The sequence below is a fragment of the Palaemon carinicauda genome, chromosome 21 (assembly GCF_036898095.1).
Source record: "Palaemon carinicauda isolate YSFRI2023 chromosome 21, ASM3689809v2, whole genome shotgun sequence".
In the NCBI taxonomy this organism is placed as follows: Eukaryota; Metazoa; Arthropoda; class Malacostraca; order Decapoda; family Palaemonidae; genus Palaemon; species Palaemon carinicauda.
This window is the reverse complement of record NC_090745.1, coordinates 32297376-32317698: the sequence shown is the minus strand read 5'-3', so window position 1 is coordinate 32317698 and position 20323 is coordinate 32297376. Positions and strand designations below refer to the sequence as shown.

Sequence of the window (20323 nt, the reverse complement as noted above, 5' to 3'; positions counted from 1 at the left end):
TTGGGCCCTTGGTCACAGCGGTTGCGCAAGCTTTCAAGCCTGCTTTCTCTGAACTAGGCCTCAAATCAGCGGCAATCTCTGCCCCCCTGAAGAGGAAGAGAGGAGTGGATGACGTGGTAACTTCTCCAAGGGCGAAACTGGCTCCTCGGAAGTCGTCGAGGAAGGCTCCCTCCCCTCCCCAGACTTTCTCTCCATCCCCTGTGGACGAGGATTTTCCGTCCTCGAGGGATTCGCGTGAGGTGAGGCATTCTCACATCGCACTAATGGGAGAAACCCCACCTCGCGCTGAGAAGTCTCTTCAGGTGGTGCTGGAGAAGAGCCCTCCACCATCTTTGTTGGAATCCTGCATCCCTCCCAGGAGGGAGTCGAAGGACTCCAAGACTATTCCGAAATCTTCTTTGAGGATCAGACCAGAGCCAGCTAAGCCCGCGGAGAACATCCACGAGTCCCCCCAAGAAGAGCCTTTGGGGACTGGAGACCTTGCTGCTAGTCCATCAGGAGGAGAGCCGCAAGAGTCGGAGCATGCCTTCTGGCAAGTTCTGACTCTGATGAGGAACCTTAACGGATTCTCGGATCCAGAGATTCCTCCTCGAGAGGGCAAGGACACGGTTCTGGACCGAGTCTTTGGTACCCATAAGCCCCCTAAAGCCAGCGCGGCTTTACCTTGGTCCCAGGGGGTCAAGAGTGCCAGAGATAAGGTCGAGAGCCAGCTCTCCGAGCTAGCCTCCTCCAGCCAATCCAGTGCCGGAAACAAACTCCTCCCACCTCCTCGTGTCCACCAGAGGAGGTACTTTGAGATCATGGAGGAGTCCTGTTTAGCTCTTCCCCTCCACCACTCGGTGGAAGAGCTCTCCAGGGGAGTCCCTCTCGAGAGACTCTCCAACCGGCCAGTGTCGCTCTCGGCCTCGGAGATCCTCTGCCAGGAGAAGGTAGCGAAGTGTGCCATGCAGGCCACTTTGTGGCTGGATATCTGGCTAGGGTCTCTTGGCATCCTGATATGATCTGAAGACTTGTCCAAGGAGAGTACCATTAAGGCCTTGGAGACCTTCCTTCTTTCAGGCACTCGTACCATCGAGTTTCTGGTCCACCAAGTCTCGAACTTGAGGGCTAAGACTATCCTGAAACGCTGAGATACGGTGTCTGAAAGATTTTACTCGAAGGTCCCCAACACCGAGGTCAGTAAGCTCAGACATTCCTTTCTTTTGGGGAGTAATCTGTTTGAGCCGAAAGATGTAGAGCAAGCAGCTGAGAGGTGGAGGAACTCCAACCAGGACTCCCTCCTCCAGAGGGCTTTAACATCAAAGTCCTATAAGCCTCCAGTACCTCAACAACCTCGCCCAGCAAAGACGACGAAGCTGGCAGTAGCAGCAAAGGCAACGGTGTCCAAACAGCCCTTTCCCGTCAAAGACAGGAAAGGCAAGAAGTCCTCCAGGGGAGGCAAAAATCCTAGGGGGAGTGGCCGAGGCCACAAACGCTAGGATTGGCAATCCCCCTGCACGTCCACCAGTGGGGGATGCCTTCAAAGTTGCGCGGACAATTGGCAGAAACTTGGGGCTGATTCCTGGACGGTCTCCGTGATCAGCCAAGGATATCGCGTCCCGTTCATAATATCTCTACCTCCCCTGACAGTGAATGCAGTGTCGTTGAGCTCTCTTGCCATGGGATCGGCAAGAGGGCAAGCCCTTTGGGAAAAAGTCGAGACCATGTTGAAGAAGGACGCTCTCCAGGAGGTCGTCGACGGGTCCCCAGGCTTCTACAGTCGACTCTTTCTTGTAAAGAAGGCGTCTGGAGGCTGGAGACCAGTCATCGACCTCTCAGCTCTGAACAGGTTTGTCAAGCAGACCCCATTCAGCATGGAGACGGCAGACACGCTCAGACTCGCAGTGAGATCGCGAGACTTCATGTGCACACTGGATCTGAAGGACGCGTACTTCCAGATCCCAATCCATCCGTCTTCAAGGAAGTACTTAAGATTCAGCCTAGACAACAAGATCTACCAGTTCAAGGTGCTGTGTTTCGGTCTCTCCACAGCACCTCAGGTTTTCACCAGAGTGTTCACCCTGATATCTTCGTGGGCACACAGGATCGGCATCCGTCTCCTCCTTTATCTGGATGACTGGCTGATCCTAGCAGACTCAGAGTCAACCCTTCTTCGACACCGAGACAAACTTCTGGAGATTTACCAAGATCTAGGGATCATGGTAAATCTCGAGAAGTCTTCTCTGCTTCCTACCCAAAGACTGGTATATCTAGGCATGATATTGGACACCAATCTCCACAAAGCCTTCCCATCAGACGACAGGATAGCAAGGCTGAGGAAGGTCGCAAGTCCTTTCCTCAGATGAGACGAACTCCCAGCCCAGTCGTGGCTACGTCTCCTCGGCCATCTCTCATCCTTGGCCCGTCTAGTTCCCAACGTTCGTCTCAGAATGAGATCTCTGCAATGGCGACTCAAGTCCCGGTGGAGTCAAGGACACGATTCCCCGGACGTCTTGATCTCTATGGGTCTCGCGTAACGGACGGACGGACCTTCAGTGGTGGGTGGCAGACGAGAACCTAGGAAAGAGAGTGGATCTTCTCGTCCTCCCCCCAGATTTGATGCTGTTTTTGGACGCCTCAAAGAAAGGGTGGGGGCCCCACGTTCTGGACCACAGGACCTCAGGCCTGTGGTCAGAATCAGCTAGAAATGAAGGCTGTTTTTCTGGCCCTTCAACAGTTCCAACAGCACCTGGTGGGTCACTCTGTGGTGGTGATGAGCGACAACACTACAGTAGTGGCTTACATCAACAAGCAGGGAGGTACCTTTTCAGAACAGCTATCCCATCTTGCAGTAGAGATACTGAGATGGACCGAAGTCCACTCGATTCCACTATTGGCTCGCTTCATTCCGGGCAAAAGGAATGTGCTCGCTGACAGTCTAAGCAGAGCGTCTCAGATAGTGAGCACCGAGTGGTCTTTGGATCGTCAAGTAGCCAACAAAGTCCTGACTTTGTGGGGTTCCCGACTGTGGATCTGTTCGCAACAGCGTTGAACTTCAAACTGCCGCTGTACTGCTCCCCAGTCCCGGATCCCAAGGCTCTCTGGCAAGATGCTTTCCAACAATGGTGGGACAACATCGACGTATACGTCTTTCCCCTGTTCTGTCTGATGAGGAGGGTACTCAACAAGACCAGACTATCGGTCAACCTCTCGATGACTCTCATAGCTCCGCTGTGGCATCACGCGGAATGGTTCCCGGACCTTCTGCAACTCCTTACGGAGCCTCCGAGAGAACTCACTCCGTGACACGAGCTACTCAAACAACCACACGCCAACATCTTTCACAAAGCCGTAGCTTCGCTTCGGCTTCACGCCTAGAGACTATCCAGCATCTCCTCGCAGAGAGAGGATTTTCGCAACAAGTTGCGGAAAGGATGTCTGGACACCTGCAAAAGTCGTCCGCAGGAGTCTACCAGGCAAAGTGGAGAGTTTTCTGTGGTTGGTGTTGTGGAAGGGGTATCTCTCCACTCGATGCCACTATTCCAACAATAGCGGAGTTCTTCGTGTACTTGCGAGAAGAAATGCGCCTTTCAGTCTCGGCAGTGAAAGGCTATCGCTCAGCCTTAAGTCTAGCCTTCAGGCTCACAGGAGTGGATATTTCTTCTTCGCTGGAACTTTCCCTACTCATACGTAGTTATGAACTTACCTGCCCTCAGTCGGAAGTGAGACCTCCTCCAGGGAACGTGGTTCGAGTTCTCAGGTCTCTTAAGAGACCTCCCTACGAACCATTACGCCAGGCTTCAGATCGCCACCTGACTTGGAAGACGGTGTTCCTACTAGCTTTGGCGTCAGCCAAGCAAGTTAGTGAACTTCATGGTCTCTCGTATGACATCGCCCATTTAAGGGGATGGGGGGAGGTAACGTTCAACTTCGTCCCTGAGTTTATTGCTAAGACTCAGAATCCTGGAGTGCCGGACCCTCGGTTCGACTCCTTCCGGATTTCGAGTCTTCGTTCCGTAACAGATGACCCAGACCATCTCCTACTGTGCCCAGTAAGGAGTCTGAGGCTTTATCTGAAAAGAGCAGCTGCAGTTCGTCCCCAAGTGTAGGCATTGTTTGTTAGCACTGGGAGATCAAAGAGGAGGGTTACCAAGAACACCGAGTGAAGGACAAACCGTGGTTCAATGATGATTGTAGACGTGCTTATTTGGAGAAACAGGAGGCCTATCATCTTTGGAAGGGTAACAGATCAGATTTGACCTGGAACAACTATACTCAGCTTCGAGCTTTTGCTCAGAGAGTTTATGCCTCAACTGAAAAGGAGTACAATTTATCCATAAAAGAAACACTTTCTGGTACAACTCAGGAACATAAATGGTGGTCTACCCTTAAATCTGCACTCTTTGGTGTAGATGCAACAGTTCCTCCTTTACTTAAACCAGATGGCTCAGTCACTCACTGTCCAAAGGAAAAGGCAACCCTTTTGGCTGATGTTTTTGACAGTAAACAGAGTAGTGAAAAACTTGAACTTCCTCATTCCTGTTTTCCTGAGGCTAAACTAACTAGTTTAGCTTTTCGATCTCGTGAGATTAAAGCTCTGTTGGTGGACCTTGATGCTTATGGAGGTGTAGACCCAAATGGTATTTTTCCTTTGTTTTTTATAAAGACAGCTGATTTCTTAGCTCCAAAGTTATCTGTTATTTTGCGCAAGTTAGCAAGAAGAGGAGCTTTTAGCACTAGTTGGAGAATTGGTAATGTTACTCCTCTATGTAAATGTGTTTGTGGTAGCTCAAGTCCCACTGATTACCGCCCAATTTCCATAACTCCCATATTATCTAAAGTTTTTGAACGTCTTCTGGCAAAACGTCTTAATAGGTTTGCTGAAGGTAATCATCTACTCCCTAGTTTGCAATTTGGTTTTCGTAAAGGCCTTGGAGCATGTGATGCCCTTCTTACAATCTCCAATGCTGTACAGAAATCCCTTGATTGTGGTCGGGAAGTTCGTATGATTGGCCTTGATTTTAGTGCTGCCTTTGACCGTGTTAATCATGAGGCCCTTGTTTTCAAACTGAAACAGTTGGGAGTGGGTGGGTCGTTTCTTAGCATTATTATTGATTTTTTAAGTAATAGATCTCAAAGAGTTGTTGTTGATGGGCACCATAGTGATTATAGGAATGTGATATCCGGTGTTCCACAGGGTAGTGTTCTTGGCCCATTACTTTTCATACTATATAGACATGACATGTGGTTTGGCCTAGAAAACAAGCTTGTTGCATATGCAGATGATGCCACTCTCTTTGCATCAATTCCATCCCCTGAATGTAGATCTAGGGTTGGTGAATCCCTTAATAGAGATTTAGCCAGAATTAGTGCATGGTGCAAATTATGGGGTATGAAGTTGAATCCTAACAAAATTCAAAGTATGATTGTAAGTAGGTCAAGGACGGTGGTTCCTCAACATCCGGATCTCAGTATTGATAATGTTTCTTTAAATATGTATGACTCTTTAAAAATTTTAGGTGTGATTCTCGACAGTAAATTTACTTTTGAGAAACATTTAAGGTCTGTGTTTTCTTCAATTGCACAAAAAATAGGCTTATTGAGAAAGTCTTTTAAGATTTTCGGTGATCAATCTATTCTGAAGAAGTGTTTTAATTCTTTCATTCTACCTTGTTTTGAGTATTGTTCTCCTGTCTGGTCTTCAGCTGCTGATTCTCATCTTAATTTGTTGGACAGAAACTTACGGTCTATTAAATTTCTTATTCCTGATCTAGATATTAATCTCTGGCACCGTCGTTCAATTAGTTCATTATGCATGTTGCATAAGATTTTTCATAACTCTAACCATCCTTTACATTCAGATCTCCCGGGACAATTCTATCCTGTTCGTAATACTAGGCAGGCAGTTAATCCTAATAGCCAGGCCTTCTCCATCATGAGGCTCAATACTACGCAGTACTCTAGAAGTTTTATTCCAGCTGTTACCAAGTTGTGGAATGATCTTCCTAATCGGGTGCTTGAATCAGTAGAACTTCAAAAGTTCAAAGTTGGAGCAAATGCTTTTTTGTTGACCAGGCGGACATGAGTCTTTTTATCGTTTATTTATGACATATTTGTTTTTGATGTTGTTAATAGTTTATATATGACATGTCTGTTTTGATGTTGTTACTTATTTTAGAATGATTTATTGTTAATTTGTTCTCTTCATTTATTTATTTCCTTATTTCCTTTCCTCACTGGGCTATTTTTCCCTGTTGGAGCCCCTGGGCTTATAGCATCTCGCTTTTCCAACTAGGGTTGTAGCTTGGATAGTAATAATAATAATAATAATGGATTCGTAAGGCAATCCATCTGTCCCTGAATCCCGACCTTCCTCCATCACGTCGCCCTAGAGTTCATGATGTCAGGGGAGTAGCTACGTCCCTGGCCTTCAAGAACTTCTCAGTGATGCAGGTTCTACAAGCAGGGGTATGGAAGCGTCAAACGACCTTCACAGCCCACTACCTGCAAGACATGATCCACAGGAGGCTCGATACATTCTCTATTGGCCCTGTGGTGGCTGCACAACAGCTGGTTTAAACCTCAGGCTCCTCAATGGTCGAGTAGCAGAGGGTTGAGGGCATTGTTACCCGGTTTTAGTCTGTATGAAAGAAAAGGTATGTCTGGCCCTTATTCATTTCTTCATCCTCCCCTCTCTTGGGGAAAGCAGCATCCTGGTTCTCTGCACAGCTGATCTCAAACCACTGCAGGTAAACCATGTTCCCTTGTGTTCCTAGTATTAAGTTAATACTGTCGCGTCCCCATACCCTGACGAGGTGGTATTGGGAGAGTCCTAGCCTAAAGTTTCCATCTAAAGAACTTCAGGTCAACTTCCCAGGATGAGTCACACATTTTACTTCACACACAGCTTATGTAGGCCGTAGCCCTTGCATAGCAAGGTGTGAGCGAGGTGCAGGGACTCCTTATTGTTGAGTGCTGACACACTCAGATAATGAGTCCCCGGGCAAAGCCAAAAGCCAGTATGGCTGGGACTTATTCCACCCTTCCTAAGGGTTAAGTCACCCACTTTAAATAGCGTGGTTTGTCTTTCAGTTACGGAACAAATGACAAATTCGGAGATAATTTGTATTTTTCCTAAGTATACAAACCTTAGCAATTTAATCAAACTTGCCCGCCAGCCCTGTCCCCCATGAAGTCCTACCTCTAAGCAAAGTGAACTTACCACGCAGATGTGTGAGGGGGGAGGGTAGCAAACTACCCTCCCTAGCCCCTGCTAACTAGCGGTGGGGTAGTAAACCCTCGTTAAAATTCTAATGGCTCGTCCTTTCAGCTACGCCGAAAGTAATTACCCACTTTAAAGAGCTAAGGTTTCTATAGTTAGGAAAAATACAAATTATCTCCGAATTTATCATATTTGTATCATAAGCAGTTATATGTAAAGATTATTTACTTGGTAAATAACTGGCCTATGGGATTGGCAATTAGTCTTACTTAGTTCTAGCTGATAGAAAAATTCAGAATAGTTGAGAAAATTTCAAGAATTTGGAAGCAAGTTTTGTTATTGTTCATTATAATTCATGATATATGAGGGTTGTTATTAAATATTTTTTGTGTTTGTAGGGGCAAACTACAATTACAAATTTATTTTCCAGTTGACATGTAAAGAGCCACACATTTATAAACAGAGATTTTCCCAGATAACTTTAACACCTTTGCTGCGATGACATCATTATGTGTCAAAAACATGCTGGTGATACAGACGGTGACGTCCGGATATGTCATTATTATTATTATCGTTGTTATTATTTTTATTATTACAAGCTGAGCTATAAATATAAACCATAAAAAGGTTAAAATTACTTGTATATTTTACAAAAGAGTATAGCATATTGTCGTATATCACAGTTCACACGGGCAAAATTTCACTTAAAAATCTTCTCTACATGATATCATCCTGGTATTATTTTTATTATTACAAGCTGAGCTATAAATATAAACCATAAAAAGGTTAAAATTACTTGTATATTTTACAAAAGAGTATAGCACATTGTCGTATATCACAGTTCACAGAGGCAAAATTTCACTTAAAAATCTTCTCTACATGATATCATCCCCTTCTTTTTTCTTCATGCAACCAAAGAAGTCTTTGGGATTCCAGCCTTTATTACTGATTGTATAAGAGCTAATTTAGTCTGTTTTTGTTTCCATAAAGAATAACACCTCTCTAGCCAGTGGCAACATTCCATTCCTGAGGCATTACTTAAACCCCCCCCAACACCCCCAGCTTATATGAGGATCCCTACAATCCTCATATCTCACCCCACCACCAACTGAATCATGTGATTTTAGTCTTTATTCATGATTATGTAAGGTCTATTTTAGTGTATTTCTATGCTGGCATATGTGGTCAAATCACACAAAAATGACAACGTAGTTCTTCAAACATAATCGGTTCTCCACCTCTTACTCTGACAAGTCCCACCAACAAGTCACCAAAACGTTTTGCCAGTAATGCAGGTTGTTGACACATGACAAGATTTATCTTTTCCTTATTTTATTCCATTTTTCTCAACTATTATTTCTACAAAATAATATCATCATGTCTTATATATTTCCTTATAGTATTGTCCATTGTTTTCACAAGTGAAAGTTAGCCTACGGTCATTATTTCCATTTACAATCTTGCCATTCTACGCAGTATTCGTCATGTCTTACTTGTGTAGTCTCTATTTCTAAGCCCGTGAAATACCCAAAACAGGAATGATCCGGTTCATAGTGACCGTCACACACTAGATGGAATGACAGGAGAACAAACAAACCTCATGTCTAAAGAACTTAATTTATATTCTCTCTCTCTCTCTCTCTCTCTCTCTCTCTCTCTCTCTCTCTCTCTCTCTCTCTCTCTCTCTCTCTCTCTCTCTCTCTCTCTCTCTCTCTCTCTCTCTCTTTTTTGGCTTATTTTATACTAAGATTTATGAATTATACATTATAAAACACTTCATGTGTCAAAGGAAACAAATGGACATCATCCTTATATTTCTGTATACCGTAAAGTCCATCATTACTGATGAGTAGTTTTATACCTTTCGATGGTTATTTATCATGGAATTATTACAGAATAACAGTCACTTCAATGAATATAAAAATATTTTTTTTACTCAAAATCCCACTGCTTTAGCATTAGTTAGAGAAAATTACATAAAACAAATTTCTGAAAAATTATTCCATAATCACATCACAATGAGTGGGAAAAATATTTCGGGTATTTAATAGAGAAATACAGTGGTAAATACTGTGAAGAAAACTTTTGGAAAATTTTTGTGTTCCGTAACAAGAATATAAACCAACGCTATTTATTGGGGTATTACTTTCGGCAAAGCTTTAAGGATGAGCCATTAAAATTTAACTACTGTAGTGTTAACTACCCATCCCGCTAGTTAGCCGGGCTAGGGGTGTTAGATTGCTACCCCTCCCACTCGCACACCTGTGATTGAGCTCACTTTGCTTTTGGCTCTGATGAAGAGTGGTTGTCACTGCTCTTCCTCCTCGCCTTTTATGGACAACCCACTTTGACACCTACCACAAGCTATAGCTTTGCTATGAGTGTACGCCTGAAGACTACCCAATACCTCTTTGCGAAAAGGTTGTCTAGATACCTGAGGAGTTCCTCAGCATCAATCTACCAGGCAATATCACGTCTTGTGTGGTTGGCGTCATGGGAAAGTGTCTCTTCACTCGATACCTCGATTCCAGCAATAGCGGAATCCTCGAGTATTTGCAAGAGGAAAAAATCCCCTATTTAGTTTCGACAGGTAAAGATGATCACTTAACCTTCATACTGAAAGAAAGGGACACCCTTTCATCGATAGACTTTTCCTAACTCATACGGACTTACAACTTGCCTTTCCCCTGTTGGAATTGAGACCTTCCTCTCAGAACATGGTTCAATCTCTGATCCCTAAAGGGACCTCCTTGTGTTCCAATTCACCAGGCAACAAATTTCATCCTGATTTAAGAACACAATGTTCCTAGACACTCGGAAAGCAACCATACGAGTTAAGGAACTTCATGGTCTCTCTTTCGACATAGCCCATTTTTGAGAAGGGCGAAAGACAATGTTCAGTTTCGTCTCTGAGTATGTCACCAGACACAGTCTCCAGAGGTGACGGATCCTACACAAGTCTCAACTAGGTAACGGACGATCCAGATCATCCGTTACTGTACCCAGGTTAAGGTATGAGACTTTACCTAAATTAAATGACACCAGCCTGCCCGGGTCCCTCCTCTTGTCAGCACCGAGAGAGACTAGAGGAGGATCACCGAAACATCATCTCGACATGACGACTCACAGTGTCAGGGACATAACTATGCCCCTGGTCCTTCTTAGCAGATTAATCTGTGATGCAGGTTTTATAAGAAAGGATGTGAATGCTCCAGGTGACTTTCACAACCTTTCTCCTGCAAGACGTGCCCCTCAGGAACTCGATACGATCTCTATCGGTCCAGTGGTGGCTGCATAACAGCTGGTTGTATACCTCAAGCTCCTTATTGGACAAGTAGCAGAAGGTTGAAGGCACTGTTACCTGGTTTTAGTCTGCGTGAATGAAAAGATTTAACTGGCTCTTATTCTTTTCTTCATCCTACACTATCGTGGGGAAAGCAGCATCCTGGGTTTTCTGCATAGCTGACGTGTTCCTAGTATTAAGACTAATACTGTTACGTCCCCATACCCTGACGAGGTGGTATTGGGAAAGTCCTAGGCTACAAGTTTCCATCTAAAGAACTTCAGGTCAACTTCCTAGGATGAGTCACACTTCTTCATACCTTCACACAGCTTGCATAGCAAGGTTGTAGCGAGGTGCAGGGACTCCTTATTTCTTGGGTGCTTACACACTCAAATAATGAGCCCCCGGCCAAAGCCAAAAAGCCAGACTGGCAGGGACGACCACCCTTCCTAATGGGTGAGTCACCCCTATTAAATAGCGTGGTTTGTATTCCAGTTACGGAACAAATGACAAATTCGTAGATAATTTGTATTTTTCCTAACTATACAAACCTTAGCTATTTAATCAAACTTTCCCGCTAGCCCTATCCCCCTTGAAGTCCTACCTCCAAGTAAAGTGAGCACAAGCTACCCTCTCCTACCCCCGCTAACTAGCGGTGTGGGTACTAAACCCTCGTTAAATTTTAATGGCTTGTCATTTTAGCTACGCCGAAAGTAATAGCCCTATTAAATAGCTAAAGTTTGTATAGTTAGGAAAAAACAAATTATCTACACATTTGTCATGACAGCTCCCAGAGGTCTTCAGCCCCCTGGATGGATCGCTGGATCTCATAAGGAAAGCGGACATAATGAGGCAGAGATTCATTGAAGTCAGCTTCCTTATCAGGTACGAACCCTTAAGCTTGTTTATTAACGCTTAAGTAAAATTCCAACAATATTGGCTGTCTCTGACCCTCCACCAAAGGTGTCAATCAGCTATATATATAACTACCGGGTAAGTCAGATGTTTAAAAGTGATATTTTCATAATAAAATAAATTTTTGAACATACTTACCCGCGAGTTATATATAATTTAATTGCCCCCCTCCTCCCCTCTAGAGATCTATGGGCATGAAAGATCTGAGGAATCACTGGAATGGTTCCAGGTACTTGGCTAGAGGGCGCACTGGTGGTACACCTGGCTACCTAATCGGCGATACCCGCGAGTTTTGAAATTTCTGCCGTGACGTCAGGGACGTAAGCTATATATATAACTACCGGGTAAGTATGTTCAAAAATTTATTTTATTATGAAAATATCATTTTAGTTTCATCTTTATGAGGTCCCCCTCCTTCCCGCCAGATGGTTGTCATTTTTCTCAGCTGAATTAATTAATTAAAGGTTTAAAAGGTTACTCATGAATGGCAGAGGCAAGGGACAGTGACATTGCCCTAGCAAGCAGGACAATGCCCTAGAGACTGACCATATTACATTACTGTATATGATCTGTGCCCAAGCCCCCTCTCCATCCAAGCTAGGACTAGGGAGGGCCAGGCAGTGGCTGCTGATGACTCAGCAGATAGACCTATAGGTTCCCTCAAACCCCCAAACCTTAGCTAGATGGTAGGGTTGCAGACGCTAAAGGCACTAACGAGTCTGAGCAGGACTCGAACCCCCATCTGGCAAACACCAGGCAGAGACGTTACCAATCAGGCCACAATTGTTATTTTGTTACAGTTTTTGCGCTGCCGCTGTCCTTCTCCCATCGATGTCAGCCGAAGAAGGGAGTACGCAGTCCTTAATTTGTGTTTGTCCTCTTAGTGGACACCTTTCCCATTCGCAGACTAGGTGCTCCTCCCGAGTGAGGTTTTTGTTACATAATTTGTTTTATTTTTCCTCAGTTAGTGATGCCGTTCTTCTTGGTTCGGCTATGGTAGCAGACATAGAAAAGCAGTGCTTTTCATCCCGGGGGAATCTGCTGTCACTGCGTCATCTTTTTCCCATTCTCCTGTGCCTGCGGTAGCTCCTGATCATCACGCTAACTTTGAGTAAATATGTTTTCTCAGGTAACGCTCAATGCAAACCTTAACTTGAACAAGGCTTGTTGGTGGGAAGCATAGAATGCTGCCAGGAGGTACACCTCCAGGGGTTGGATTTCTTTCCCTTCCAAGGGAGAGTTTTCCTCTCCAGATGTTGGGCTCTGTTTCTCCCTTCTGGGGGGAAAACTTCCTTTCATCATTTCTTGTCTCCTGCGAGGGCTTCCCTCTCTAGTGAAGGGGCTCTCATAGAGACTCCTCTTCGGAGACCTGCTAACAGTCAGCTGGCTGATCCATCGGTTGCTGCTTGACGTCGGGTAGGTGGCAGAAGTCCTCGCTGTGTTCGTCCTCCTCTTCTCCTCCAGGGTACTCCTGCTGCGTCGGCGAAGAGATGCCACTTCACATCCTCGCCTTCGCATTCTTCCTCTTTGGAGGAACCTGCCCAGCCTGCCTCTTTTGGTTCGAGATCTTTGCTTCCGTCATTTAGTGGGGCAGATAAGTGAAACAATCGTTCATTTGATGATACAAGCATGAAATTTGGCATAATTATTTATTTTGCATTAGATTTTGAAAAAAAAGTGCTAACCACTTGAAATTCCAATATGGCGGCCATTTTCCAAGATGGCCGCCATATGGTCCTTTTTAAGGCAAAATATTGCAGTACTACGTGCCATTAAAGTTCTTACTCAGATACTTGATGAGTTCTCTTTGTCTGGGTTTGATGTGGGAACACCACTAATCATTCTGAGGGTCCAATATGGCAGCCATTTTACAAGATGGCCGCCAAATGATGTCATTTGCTACATATACCAATGTCTAAGAGTCCATATTTCAAACAATACTCAACCTACTCTGGCCAAAAGTCCATTCATTGTTCATCAGTTTTTTTTCCTAGGAATTCTGCAAGGGCAACTACAGAGTAGAGTACAGAATAGTCCATTCTTTACACACTTGCACCTTCCACCACACTGTCTTTCTTGCATCCACACTTTGTCAGTTCACGGCAGCTTTTGGAAATGGGTTCCAGCATTGTCCATACAACCTCCCAGTCATCACCGTTTTTTGACCATCCCCACTTGGAAGGACACTGAGGTTCTGGCTGACGATTAACACACTGCCCCCAAATATGACCTGCTTGGTAGGCTGCTCGTTTGGCATGTTCCTTCAGTACACTTTTTGTTGGTGGAATCATGTCATATGACCTCTGCTTTCGCGCAAAGAGATCAAGCCTTGCCTCGTCTACAGAAGATGTTGTACTCGACCGGTCATACATAAGAACCACATATTTCTCCAGAACATGTAGATCAGACTCCTCAATCTCAGATGGCCTGCGGCTAAGTTTTGCAAAGGTGGCAGAGGCATCATTGAAGACATCCCATGTCTGCCATGCTGTCTTTTTCCCTTTGCCATTGAAACCTGACACAACGTCACACCCAGTAAAGGCATGGAAGAATAGCATCCCGTTGGTCTTCTCTGATCCTAAGATGGACACCAGGTCATGAATAAGAATCCATCTAGTGTGCTCACCTTTTCCAAATCTAATCCACATTTGCTTCAGGCCGATTGCTTTGAGAGAAGGCATCTGTGATATGGCAATCACAATGACGTTTGTGTCGTTTGCGTCGATCATAACAGATTTGTAGCCTTCCGTAGCTGCATGCCAGGCATGTAAGAATATACGTGTGTCAGCCTCCTCATGTGTACAGGGAGCCAATTCCTCTAGGCTCATGTTGGTGTAACTGGCACTCGTAAGTGCATCTTCTTCCTTCGTCACAATGACTACATTTTCCATAGTCATTTTAGCTACTGCATCAGCAAGAAAGTGGAAGAGCTCTGTCTTGTTAGCACTGTTGCGGAGGAAACTCTTCCAGTTTGTAGGCGTTTTACTCTTTTCAGTAACTCTCCTCCTGATAGCTTTTCCTCTTTTTGATCTAGCTTCTGACTTCAGACTTGACTTATGATATACCCAGAGCTAAATGGATTTTAGGCTCCATCACCCACCTTACGCACCACCACTATCTGCGATATCACCCCTGCCACGAGAAGGCTAGGGTGGGACTTGACTGCCAGAGGCTTTGTGGTTTGCAAGCCGTTGGGGTATTTATTAGATAAAAAGAGTTCATCCTTTTTACCACCCCGGCATTAGCAGTCCTTTTAAGGGGCAACAATGAATTATTTATCTACTATTTATTATTATTATACTTTATTAATTTATCATTTTTACTAACATTTATTAATCTTCTACTCTATTTATCAGCTGAGGACTTATAGGCAGAAAGCAATGGTATTTATGACTGTTTATTAATGCTTCTTGATGCTGTAAGGGTATAAATAGTATTTATTTGTGCAGGAAATCTACCTTATTCACCAGAGATGCACCAAAGAAGGCAAATATATCAATAATTTTGCACCAAGATGTGAAACATTGAGCGCTTTTATGGTTTAACATTGTTTTTCCATTAACTGGTGGCCATCTTGGAAATAATGGCCGCCATCTTGGAATTCTTGATGGCTAGCACTTTTTTCTTAAAACATGACCTACATAGCACATTCACACCAAATTTCATGCTTGTATCACCAAATGAATGATTCTAGTCAAAATCACACTTTGGCTGCTCCACTAATTGGCCTTTCCTCAAAGAGCTTTGGTTCGTTTGTTGCCTGCAAGGGATCGTTCTTGATCTAATTATGTGTCACCTCATGCGAGTCATATTTCTCCGCCTGAGCTCCCAGCTACAGTTCATGGGCAGCGTTCTCCTTCTTCTCAGACATCTGCTCGATGTTCTCCTGCTCGTCAGGTTTACCATCTACTTCCTCCTGCTGTTGGTGTGCATAGGACTACTTGCCAAACTCCTGCTGGAGGCATGGCGAATAAGAGTGCTTTGGCCCAGGCCACTCCGACGTGCGGAAGCACAAACCTTAGTCTTGCTAGGGAGTCTTATACAGTGTCACTCAACTGTGTACTGTCTATGTAGCCGTTAGAACATGGAGTTGGACATCAGACAACTCAATTTCTCTCTGTAATCTGATTCAATTTGGGCAAGGAAACATTCTAGCAGTCATTCTGACCAGGCAGACTAAGATAGTGGACTTATATGGATCTTCTTTCCCTCGGTTAGCCATCTAAGTTTGGACCTTGACGAGAACTGCGCATGAGGTAAGTCCAGAACGGCTCATACCCAGAAGCTCCTGGAGCACTGTTAATTAGTACGGGGTAATCAAGTTTCCTTTAGAAGCTCTCTGACATCCAGGAGATGCCCTTGTATTTTCCCCTTTTTTGTCTGATGAGGAGACTCATTCTAGAAGGGCATCGCCAGGTTGGTCAATGACCCTAATAGCTTTGCAGTGGCAGCAAATTGTATAGCACATAGACCTCTATTCTTGCTTACTTGGATATCGAGAAAATTGTTCCCTCCTTTCCCAAGCTGCTCATACAACGTCACCTAGGAATTCACTACAGTCAGTTGTGTCCCTACGACCCCTCTCCTGGAGGGTATTCAACATCACCTCCCTCAGAAAGATTTTTCGCAGCAGTAACAAAAAGGAAGGTGGGATACCCCGGAGGTTGTCATTTGGCTCCCAACAGGCATAGGGGCCTGTCCGCTATGATTGAAGTCGTAGGGAAAGGCCTTGTGCTGCTTGATCCTCTCTCCCCAGAACAGCAAAGCATGCTGCACCTTGGGGAGAAAAAACTTACTTAGTCTCAATCATGACAGTATGTCGCTTGGCTTTAAGCCTCGTCTTTCATTTTGAACAGAGTAAAATTTTCCTAAGTATAAATGTTTCCCCTAATATAGAGGGTTGAACTCACTGGTACCCAATCAAGAGTTAGACCATTTCCTTGTAGTAGAGTTTTTGTACCACGCTCTTGGAAGAATTGCTTCTTGCCGCCAGTCAGTGCTCAGACCATAACTTGACTCTTAAAAGGTTCTTCCCTTCTTGCTTTGGCCTCTACAATAAGTGGCAGCAAAGGACGGGGTCTCTTCCAAGACATATCCTACTAGGGAATGGAGGTCTAGTAACACTCGACTTCTCTCGTGAGTCTGTTGCTAAGATGCGGACCTGAGGTTCAGCCCCTTACAGTACTAGGTCCCCGTACTGTATATTTTGGTCCAGATCATTTTGTTACGAGGTACTATAATAACGTTGAGGCTTCATCTTATGTGATCTGCAGGAGCTCACCTGCATGTAAACAAGCTTTTTGTGATCACAGGCAAAGTCAAGAGAGTCACAAAGAATACGATCTCTTCTTAGATTCCAGAGGTCATAGATCAGGCCCTGAATCCAGACTCTCCTCCACACATTGGTAGACCCAGAGCTCATGATGTTAGGGGCATAAGTTTGTCCATAACAGTTAAAAGAACTACTCTGTAACACAGGTATTTCAAGCGGGTGTGTTGAATCATCAGACAACTTTCACAGGCCACTAACTGTAAGATGTAACCCACGGGAACCTAAATGCCTAATTCCTTGAGTGGCTGCACATTGTATGGTTTGAGGTACTCAGTTCCCTTGCAGAACAAGTAGCAAGACTGACCTCTCTTCCTTCATCTTCTCCTCGTGGAGCATGGCACCTGTGGAAGTTTGCAAGTTCGCTTCCTCTGTCTGCAGGTGGACAAATACATGTCTTTGTTACATCCCCGTCCTCTCAGTAAGGAGGAGTCGGGTAATGGCTAGGTTAAGTGTGGAGTACAACTCCAAAGAATTCCTTACCTAGTCAAGTCGTAGTGTTTAGTTCACACACAACTGCACGGATTGGCCTGGCTGATAGCTCTCCTAGTCAAGTCGCAGTGCTTAGTTCACACAAAACTGCACGTATTGCCCAGGCCGTTAGCTCTCTCACATAGTTTGAGAGTTAGCAAGGTGTAAGGGTGTCTATTAATCTCATGCGTAACAGAATAACACCCTGGATTAGAAAATCAGCCAGTAGGTTTAGGACTTCCACCCACCTAAGGGTGAGTCCCCACTGTAAAGAACGAAAAGGTTTGTGTAGTATATGGTGCTGGAACAAATGACAAATTTGGAAATAATTTGTATTTTTTCCTAACTATACAAACCTTGAGCTAACACCTAATCCCTCTACAAGTCTTGCCTGCAATCAAGAGTGACGTCATTTTACCGTTGTGTGTGTGATCGGGGTGTGCTGGTTTATCCCATGCGACCCCCCTCTCCTTCACTAATTAGCGGTGAGTGATTATATCTTGCTAAAAAGTCCTTTGGCTAGTTTCATCTGTTTCCAAATTATAACTCCACTGTAAAGAGTTCAAGGTTTGTATAATTAGGGAAAACATAAATAATTTCCAAATTTATCATTTTGCGAAGGTTTCTTCTCATAGTAGATTTGTCATAGGTGTACAGTATTTTATTAATATAAATAACCTAATGTTTCAGCCTTTCTTTGGATATACCCAGACATAAAGAAGTTGCATTGAAAATAGCAGTTCATATGGTTGAAACAAAAGCAGAAAGGATGCGAGAGGTGCTTCACGATGGAAGAGCAGATAGGATTAAAACTGGCCTTAATTGCCTCAGTGGTTAGTTCATACAGTGTTCAACCTGTCAGCATTTTCATAGTGTTAATACACATTGTTTAACTAGATACAGTATTTGCTTTGCTATACTACAGTATATTGTATGTAGATTCTAGAAATTTATGATTTTATGATTTGATTAGAATTCTGTAATATGCAAACCATATTTCTGGGCTCGAACCTGTGCCGCCCAGTGAATAAGCTCCATTTAGCACTTATTCTTAGGTAATTTACTGCTAAATATACCAGAGAAAAAATGTAAAGGAGTGCTAGGTTAACTAGCTCGCTCACCTATTGGTGTCGGTATAAAATTGGGCGTATAGTCCAGAGGTCCCGCACTATTTAGATTTATCCACGACAGAAACCCCAATAGAGGAGAGCCGTTCAACCTCACTCGGTACTACTAACAATGCATCCGCTCAGAACCCAACTCCTTTTAGCACGACGAGTATAGTAACCCGCATTTTTGTTGTGCTCTCGATTTTGGTTTATTTTCCATTGAATTATGGCTTCTTCGTCGGTTTCCCAGGAGACACCGTCTAAGTTAAGTACCAAGCTGGGTTTTACTGTGTTTTGAGCAACCTAGATCGTTTAATATTTATATTATAGGAGTTTATTCTCTTCGTTCATACCGATCTTGCTTGATTTCACTACAGTTGGTACTCCTGTTTTTGAGAGCTTTTAAGTTTCACTTGCGGTGTTACTATGTGTATTATTTTTATTATCAAATATTATTTGTTATTGTGAATATTCATTATTTAGCGTTTAGAATCCTCGTGGTTCAATTTTTGGGCCGATATCATTTACGTATCGTTATGGCTGCCGACCTTCGTGCTAGGCGGCAATGTTATTTTTAGCCATCAGGTGTGTCTTTTGTGATTTAATTATTATGTTGCATGCCTTGCCCAAAATTTTCTATGTGTTTATTCATATACTGTAATTTTTAACGCTATTATTATTATAATGAATATTTGTGCCATTACTCCGTTTGATCTGTCTGGTTGGGGATCGTCAGTTGGTAGCCCTGCTGCCTCGTATCACGTGATCCTCCCCCACGCTCCCCCTCTAGCTAGGTGGGCGGCTAGGCTTCTCCCCCCTCCACTAAGGGACCGTTGCCTTCCCTCCTTTTAGAGGGGGTAGTTCAGTGTTTATGGACTTTGTCCTCCGGGTGGCCCGGCGGGTTCGTCTCTGTCTAGTCTGGTTGGCCACCGGTCAACAGAGTTGGATCCCGGTGCACCCTATTTTATATTCACTTTTCATTCTGGCTTATGTTATACGAAACCCTCCGGGTTCGATTGGCGGTTCTTAGCTACAGTTCCGCCCCCCCTATTATTTTATAACATTTCCTATGATGATTATATATGACAGATCACTACCCCGGAGTCCCTAAATGAATTGGTATTGGATATACTTTTATTTCCCGGCCCGGGGTCTACCCCGCCCCGGGAAATCAGACACCATATGTCTTAATTCCTTGTTATTGCATCCTTTTTTATGCTCCCGGCTTGACCGGAATGGATTGCTATACTTTAGTTTCAAGTTAGACTTATGTTTAGGCCCGGGTCCTCCGGTCCCGCCCCTATGTAAGAATATTACAGTTAAGCTCTAACCTTGCGTTAGACCTATGTTAGGCCCGGGTCCTCCGGACCCGCCCCTACCTAAGAATATTACAGTTAAGCTCTATTCTTGTGTTAGACCTATGTTAGGCCCGGGTCGTCCGGACCCGCCCCTACTTAAAGAATAGTACAGTTAAGCTCTAATCTTGTGTTAGACCTATGTTAGGCCCGGGTCCTCCGGACCCGCCCCTACTTAAGAGAATTACAGTTTCTCATATACTATTCTTTTTATAGATGGTGCATTGTCTGACGCCGGCCTGTGCAGCTGTTCTGCACCAGCCTTGTGGCCACTCCGTCTGCCGATCTCACGCCCCTTGTGGGGTTCAACTGGAAGACGTTGTGGTATGGCACCCGGATAACTGTGTGATTTGCTTCGACCTCATCACTACCCTTGGATCTGACTCGGTGAGTCCCGTTGGCTATATTGCCTTCTTATTTATTTTACTATTAGTAAGATATCTATGGTCTTGAAGGATCATTGGGAGTCTCCCTTTTATAATTCCCACTATTATTTCAGGCATCCCCGGAGCAAAAGTCTGCGGCTCGGGCCACACTGAAGGTGTGGGTTGGTGGGTTTGCCCGGAATGTGAAGTCTAAGCGGCCGTACGTCCTATCTGAGGACTACTGCACCATGGTTTACCCCAACGCCAAGTCTTCAGCTGCTGTGGCTAGGCATGT

The 20323-nt window shown here is 44.3% G+C and overlaps 1 protein-coding gene across 1 annotated transcript in view; it reads left to right on the top strand.

The window, feature by feature from the left end:
* Nucleotides 1–20323, top strand: part of LOC137615259 (nucleolar pre-ribosomal-associated protein 1) — a 321164-nt gene that overhangs the window by 91840 nt on the left and 209001 nt on the right. Inside the window, exon 3 of the mRNA XM_068344983.1 lies at nucleotides 17890–18032. Within this exon, the coding sequence (XP_068201084.1) occupies nucleotides 17890–18032 (143 nt within the window). The remainder of the gene's footprint in view (nucleotides 1–17889; nucleotides 18033–20323) is intronic.